Raw genomic sequence first — 8,087 nt, 5'->3', positions numbered from 1 at the left:
TGAACAATTTACATTGGTATAGTTTCTTGTATATTGATACAAGTTCAAATTATATTCGCTATTTCTGTTTACAATATTTGTACACCTATGAAAAGTTATTCTGTCAGATTGTATGTATGCATGTTTCTACCTCTGTTTAAGACATTTTATATATTGATACATTTTTTAGGATATTTTATCATATTACATTATATATTTCTACCTCTGATTAAGATACTTATACATTATTTACATTCTGAGGTCATTGTCCTCATTTAGTGCATAGTTATTTACAGATTATTTAATATTCTGATATAAAGTCTTAGTTTTTAAGTTATACATGTATTTAGTATTATAAGTCAATAGTTATTCATGTTTGTTATACATTTAGTCAGATTAATTAGGTTCTTTAGATACATAGAGATTGTATTCTACATAGATAGGTAATCTTCAACCACTTCAAGGATCTGTAAAACATGGCATTTAAATAACTTAGGGTTTTGTTGATGTGAAATACGAGTGTTCATGATAGCATCAATCTATTCCTGAGAAAATGTTGAGTACCAAAGACACTCACTCCACTTGGAGTTTGTTTTCTTCTTAACACAATTGGCCTTTGTGCAAGAAATTGTCCATTCCTCGACCACTGACAAAGTACATGGTGTCCAGGCTGGATAAGCAGGTCACAAGAAAAAAGACTGCCAAACCTTATCAAGACAGGGTAAGACAGTTCTAAAGTTTTTCCTGCCTCTAAAAATGGTCTGTCAGTTACTCTAGGCCTTAGCCAAAGTTGGTTGCTTCAACATTGTAAATGAGACTTTGGGTGATTGCTCAGGTAGCCAGCTGTCTCTGTCATATACCACACATGTTGGAAGCTACTGGATTGCACTTCCTGCCTACTCAAGTAGTATTATCTCCCTTCTTAGGCATTTGATGGATTTAAAGATTAGTTAGTCGTCGTTACCTTCCTCGTATAATTTAACCAAGCCATTTCCAATATAAGACTTAAACTCTTTAGGATAAAACATTTAACATGTGTTCCTTGCTTAATATTGTTTACGCTGGTTGTAATCCTAATTTTATACTTGATATCTGTTCCTAATGTATAAATTGGGTTTGAAACTCTATTATTTAGGCAAAAGGCAGAGGTGATAGGGAACCTCTGTCAGTCAATGATCTTTAAGAGGTTGGGCCAGGTTAGGGATGACCTTTTGGGTACCCAGAGAAAACCACTGGCGCACCCAGGGCTCGCTCTCTCTGGTTCCCATGTTACGCACCTGAGGTTGGACTTCTCATTCCTGTTCCGTGAGTTTGTTCCTTATAATAAACAAAAATAATAATTGAAATCTTTTGGTGTTATCTGGGATTCTTTGACCCATGTCCATACTCCAACAGGAAAGGAATGAATGGGGGGGAGAAAAGATGGGAAAAAGGAAGAGGAGACAAAGGAGGGAATAGAGGGAAGGAGAAAGGGAAAATAATAAAACACAGACAAACAAGGTTGTAACCAGCCTGCCTGGAAGAAATGAATATGTAGCACAATTAATAAAAATCAGAGACAGATATTAGGGTTCAACCTGAAGTCAGAAAAGCAAAACAGTCAGCCACTGGCTCTTACCTCGACCTCAGTCTGAAATGACGATCCTGCCTCCAGGAATCCTCAGAATGAGACCGTGTCTGAGAGTTGTCTCCTCCTCCTTATATTCCTCTCTAGTGCTGGGATTAAAGGCGTGCACCACCACCACTGGTATCTATGGCAAACAAGTGTGGCTACAGGAATTAAAGGTGTATGTTACCACTGCCTAGTTTATAAGGCTGACCGGGGCTGCTGTTTTATTCTCTGGAATCAGGCAAGTTTTATTTATTAAAATACAAATAAAATATCATTATATGAGTATAGTCTAGAGACATCTGTACCTCTCTCTTTGGCAATCAGACTATTGAAGCAATGGATCCAAAGAAATTAAATTTTCATCTCTGGATAAAGGTTTACAATTTTCCAAATGACCATGCAGGAGAAATTTGGAGCCCAAACAATGGAAGTGGAGGTAGAATGGGAGACAATTTGTTTGATATATATGTTGGGTGATTTCAATGCCAATGCCAAGTCCATTGAAAACAGGGTCTTATTTAATGCAGACTAGACTGGATTCAAATCTGTATCCTCTTTTCTCATGTTCCTAAGTGCTAGGATTATAGATATGAGCCACCATGACCAGACTTATTATGTAGCCCAAGCTATCCGCAAACTCACTATGTACCTAAGGCTGGGGTTGAACTTCTGGTCATCTTGCTTCATCCTCTGGAATGTTGGGATCATAGACATGCACCACCATACTTGGTTTACGTGGCGCTGGGGCTGGAACCAAAGATTTGGTCCATGCTAGGCCAGCACTCTTCCAACTGAGCTACACACCAATCCCATTCAAATCTTCTTAAATTCCAGCTTTGCTTCACAAGGACTATCCTGGTGTGATTTTCTACAGTGTTTTAAGTCAAGGATCCCTGCTTCACCGGTGGAAGGCGTCTGAACAGAGCTCCTCAACGCTTGGTACCACTGTTGGTTCAATACCAAGAAGAATACAGGAGAAGCGGCAGAGCAAGGGACACTCCACAGCTGAGTTTCAAAAGCACATTTTATGTATCTTAGCTCCCAGAAGACTGTTTTTGTCTGGAAACTAAATACATACAGATATACTTAAAGGAAGACCAGAAATGTGGAATCTGCAAAACAAATCTTGAGACACTGCTCTACTGAGGGACTTTTTGTCTTGTGGGGAGATTTTGTTGAGTCTAACAGCTAGGTGACATATTGGTAAGATCTTGTGGCATCATTGAAAGAACACTATATACTGCAATGCTCTTTAAACACCAGAAGATTCAAGATAAATATTATATACTTTCTTTTAATGAGCTGTCAAGCAACACTCCTCCATGGAGACTTAGTAAATTTATGCAGGGAAGCTAGTTTAAATGAATGTTAAGAATATCCGAGAAGAAGAAAAAGTATGTCAAAAGGCACCACTGTGCCTCGGGAACTGTGGCTACAGAACAGAGATGAAGTTGGGTCATTTGGTGATTAAATGACAGCTGGCCTAGGGTTCTGGACGGGAGCCTCTGATGCTCTACTTGCCTGAGTCCTGGACTCAGTTTTCTTCTTCCCTAAGGCCCTCCTCGGTCTCCAGGGCCCTTCCTACCATCAAGGCCACCTCATTTTAAAATTTGCCTGTTTGCAAATTACCAGTGCGATTCTTCTTTAACTGGCCAGATCCCTGGGATCCCCATCATGGAAGGAGTGAAGGGAAGCATTCACATTCAATCCGCTGAACTTCACATGGACATGCTCACAGATAAACACATACAAGAAATCTGCAAATGTAATATGAGTTCTAAGCAATCAGATCAGGTCATGGAATTATGTACTACATTTAAATACTATTTGAAGGGGGAACATTTCAGCCAGCAGAGAAATGGGTCTGTGCTCTACAGACCAGCTTAGGGAAAAGAGGTTAGGGAAATTTCAAAATGAGGTTTGCACAGACTGTCCCATGTGACCTGCCTCGGGCTTGTTTCATCCATTAGAAGGAAGTGTTTCAGCAACCCTTTCTGCTTTGTGGTAATACGGTGGAGAGCAGATGGGACCAGCAATTCAAAAGAAGGTTCCAAACATCGCAATTCAAATGTAAAGCACCATTATTTGCCCCTCTGTAAAGTGGGAATAATGACACCGACGGGCTGCAAGCCGGCTGCGTAGGGGAACTGTCAGTTTGCAACGTCTCAAACACAAACCGTCCTTTGATAGCTCTCATCCAAATACCAGCCGCAGCTCCTCTCTAGCTCTCCTGTTCTGGCTGCTTTCGTGGTTTGCGGAAAACGGAGTGCTTCCTGGGTAATTTTCACCACAGTGAGTGTAAGGCGGAGTGAAAGGGGAGAACTATTTGTGGTCGCCTCGAAGATCCAGCTGGAAAGATCAATCTGAAGACAGCCGGCACAGTGCACATTTCCCCTTAGGGGACAGCAGGCCGCAGCTCAGCCAGTCCACACGCAAGGGGTCTGGAGTGGAGAAGGGAGGAGCTAACAGGCAGGGGAGGCGTGGGAGCGGGATGCAGGGGCGGGCCCCAGAGCGTCGACCAATCATAGCGCACTCCGTCGACGGCCAATCACAGCTCGCCTAGCCGGGCAAATCTGCCCGGCAGTGCGGGGCGGGGCCGCCAGAGTCCCGGGGACGCCGGTTACTCTTCTGAGAGCCTTTCAGGAAAGCACAGGGCAGGGGGCAGAGAAGCTGGGGAGGCGGGTGGCAGGCAGGCCCAGCTTGTGTACTAGCCCAGCGACACCCACGGAAGCACCCGTGAACTAGAGATGGTGCAACCCGGGCGCGCACGTGTGTGCAGCCCTCTGGCATGTCTCTATGCCCTGTGGGCACCTGTCGTGTGAGTAGCTTCGGGTGTGGCTGTTCCTGGATGCCGTGAGTGTCAGTGAGGTTTGTGTGTCTTCGGGCCTGCCTCCCCCATCTCCAGAGGGGGACTAAGAAGTTTAACTGAGCAGGGACACTGAGGAGATTAAAGGAGTGGATCTCAGAGGCGAGGAGGAGAGGGTGGGGACTGCGGGCGCAGCGGGTAGGGAAGCACCTATTTAACCCTTCTCCCAGGCAGAAAAGCATCTTGAAAAAGCTGGCGTGACCCATGTGGCTCTGAAATGTCTAGAGAGCCCTGAGCGGTGATGATCACAGAGTGACTGGCTCAAGGCTGAGCCTGTCTAATTCGTGGACAAGAGGGATGCTAGCATTTAGAAAGGCCAGGAGGAAACTCAGGATGGGGACCATCTGCTCTCCCAATCCCAGCGGGACAAAGGCGGCCTCGGAGGTCTGCAATGCCGACTGGATGGCCTCGCTCCCCCCTCACCTCCACAACGTCCCCCTTTCCAATCTGGCAATCCCAGGTACTCGTCTATAACTACTTGTTCACATTGTGTTTAATTCTGCCATTTTAGTGTTTGTTAATGGGCTGGGTTGTTTGCTGTTGTGTTGATAAAAACAATAATTGTCAGTGATCTCTTTTATTTCCAAATAAAAAACTTAACAGGAAGGTTAAGATTTAAAGAGGGGCAAGCAGACTGCATCACTAGCAAAAGGGACAGACGGAAGAAAGGGACACGGCACTGCTGTTTTTTTTTTTATTCTGTTTATACATACAGCCTTGATCTAAGAATGCTAACCTTCTTAAGACTGAGCCCCCGGTATGTGAAGGGCTCCTTGTCTTGAATCAGTTAAGGAAAAGGGGGGGGGGGATCAAAGATGATGGATAAAAAGTCATTAATAATCTTAGCTCTGGATCAAAATTGAAGCTGAAAAAATATATCTTGTATTGTTTATCTGCCCTTGTGTGAAAAAAAAAAAAGTCAGATAAATGTTAGAAAATAGGTTCACACTCGGGGCTGGATATGAAGACACAGTTTTGTTGTTGGGAAAAGCCAGAAATAGAGGATGCAAGCTGTCCTCGCAGGCAGTCATTAGGTGTGATGAAGTGATGGTGTTTGAAGCTTTGTCTATATATACACAGGTGTCTGCCTGCCTGGTCTAGAACTGTAGCCTTGAAAAGTACCTCTGCTCCTGCCGCATTCCCTGCCAGAGGCTTTACAGCTTGACTCTCAGGCAATTGCTTAATCTTTTCACTAAATGCATTGTTAGGGCATAGTTATCTTGGGAAGAATTTTGACACCACACTGAGTTTGGCTTGATGAGATGAGCCCAGTCCTGTGATGCTGGCACTTAGAAGGGACTCGAGGAGCAAAAGATGGACCTGTTCTTTCTCTTTCCTGGACATGTAGCAGTTAAAGTTCACCTTTAGAGTGTAAGACAAACTCACAAGCATTCCCTGGATCGGTCTGCTGTTGTCTGCCTTAAAAGATGACCTCATGCCACCTCCGTCTGCTTTCTATGCATGGGGAAGAGGAATGCTGGCTGTGGATGCAGGTTTTGCTTGGCTCACCTCTTCTTTTGGAGCTCTTCCAGGATCTTTGTCCTCATGGGCCTTCGCTGCTGCTGAACAAGGGAAAGGTTGCAAAATCTTGTTACAGTTACGATCCCTTCTGTTTTACTGGCCCTTAACTACAGTTCCTTGGGAAATGCCAGATGGCCATGCTTTAGAACATGCCTTTTCCATGTTTAATTGATGCCTACGGAGTCATCTCCAGAACGATGCATGGGACACTTTTAACATGACTCATTTGCCTCTGGGCTCTTCCATGGAATTATTTCTTCTGTGTGATATGGCAGGTGGTTCATGTTTGCAAACAGAATGGCATCTTAGGCAGGTCCTAAATGACCCTGTCACTCAGTGCATGTCCAGGTAGGCTGACTTCCTTCTTCCTTGTACTTTGGACAGTTCAAACTGTAGCTCTACTGGGCTTGACTGTGCATTCCGACTGACTCTACAAAGAATCTACGTGTTAGTTCCTGCTCTATACTGTATTTCAGTTACTAGAATTGCCAGAGGAAACAGAATTCTTGAGAACCGCCATCATACTGGGAACTCAGTATTATTTCTGTGAAGCACTGAGGGTTTGTTGACCCTACTTTGTGAAGCTAAGTGGAAAAAGAAAATAGTGCTCCTGACTCCCATAAGCACACCACATTTACTACCATGAGGTGTTTTTCCCCAGGAATGGAAGAAACATATGTAGGTAAGTCAGCTCAGAACAGGAAACTGAAACACTAAGTACTATCCGTGCACACTCCATCCCTCATTGCAGGTTATCTTTACTGTGCCCTGACTTTTAATATATCCTGGAGAAAGGCTGACAGTCAGGTTCAGACTAGCCTTTAAGAGAAATTAAAATATATGGAAGGTGTTCAGGAAGGAGTCATCATCTGCCCCTTTATCTGCATTATTGCTAACTTCATCATAACCACCACAACCCCCAAAACATACACACTTTTTTTTTCTAGCCTTTCTTTGTAGCTCCTATGTAGCTTAGCCTAGCTTCAACTTTGACTGCCTCCTGTTCTGCCTTCCAAATTGCAGCCTTGGGCCACCATGCCTGGTAATAGCTACCCATTACTGAGTTCCACCCTGATATACCCACTGGCATACAGTACCTCGAGTACTGATACTTCCCATGAAATCAATAGATATTAGTAGCACCATTTTTGAAAAAGGAAATTAGGGGTTGGAGTGTGGCTCTGTTGGTAGAGTACTTGCCTAGCATGGATAAAGTCTGCAGCCTGATCCCCAGCAACATAGAAATGGGGCAGAGAACAAGCAGGAAGATTAGGAGTTCAAGGTCACCCTCTATCTATTGCATAGTGAGTTCGAAACCTGTCTCAAAAAAGAAAGAAAGAAAGAAAGAAAGAAAGAAAGAAAGAAAGAAATTATCATCCCGAAAATTTACCTTTTTTCCCCCATGTATGCTGAGTGGCAGAACTAGTATTTAGACGCTTATGTAATAAAAACACTTGCTCACTGCCTCAGTGCCCTTGAGGGGCCTTGGAAAGTACAGAGCAATAGAGATGGATTCTGGCTGGAAAAGGCAGATTTCCCAGCCCATACTCTGCAGGATGGGAAAGAAAACTGGGTGGGCTTTTGTTGTTGTTGTTCATTTGTTTGTTTGTGACAATCTTGTGTAGCCTTGGCTGACCTGGGACTCCTGATCCTTCTCCCTCTTTCTCTCTCAAACGCCGGGGATGGCAGGCCTGTTGCACCACACCCAGCCTGAATTTGCTGGTTCTCATCTGAGCAGTCATATATCAGTTTGAATGTGAGCTAGATACAGAGGAAAGCTGTCTAGAGAGATGATAGATAGATAGATAGATAGATAGATAGATAGATAGATAGATAGATAGATAGATGATAGATACATACATAGATAGATACATAGATGGATAGAGACAGACAGACAGATAGATGATAGATTGAGAGATGAATAGAGATAGATAGACAGACAGACAGAAGGCTAGACAGACAGATTTGTTTGAATTGGAACCCAGTAAGACTGAGATTCAGAACTGATTCTTTGATCCCATGTGTCTGAATGCTGAGCAAGATCCATCAGGAGGGGACATCAGAGGACAGCTTTCCTCTGTGTCTAGCTCACATTCAAGCTGATATATG

The 8,087-nt window shown here is 43.7% G+C and overlaps 1 protein-coding gene across 1 annotated transcript in view; it reads left to right on the top strand.

Moving 5' to 3' along the window:
- The first annotated feature begins 4,201 nt into the window (after positions 1-4,201).
- Positions 4,202-8,087, top strand: part of Plcxd2 (phosphatidylinositol specific phospholipase C X domain containing 2) — a 62,405-nt gene continuing 58,519 nt past the window's right edge. Inside the window, exon 1 of the mRNA XM_005345035.2 lies at positions 4,202-4,917. Coding sequence (XP_005345092.1) covers positions 4,755-4,917 — 163 coding nt within the window. The 5' untranslated portion in view covers positions 4,202-4,754. The remainder of the gene's footprint in view (positions 4,918-8,087) is intronic.

This window comes from Microtus ochrogaster, chromosome 2, assembly GCF_000317375.1.
Source record: "Microtus ochrogaster isolate Prairie Vole_2 chromosome 2, MicOch1.0, whole genome shotgun sequence".
Taxonomy (NCBI): Eukaryota; Metazoa; Chordata; class Mammalia; order Rodentia; family Cricetidae; genus Microtus; species Microtus ochrogaster.
Note: the sequence above shows the minus strand (reverse complement) of the source record. Positions and strands in the feature narration are given on the sequence as shown.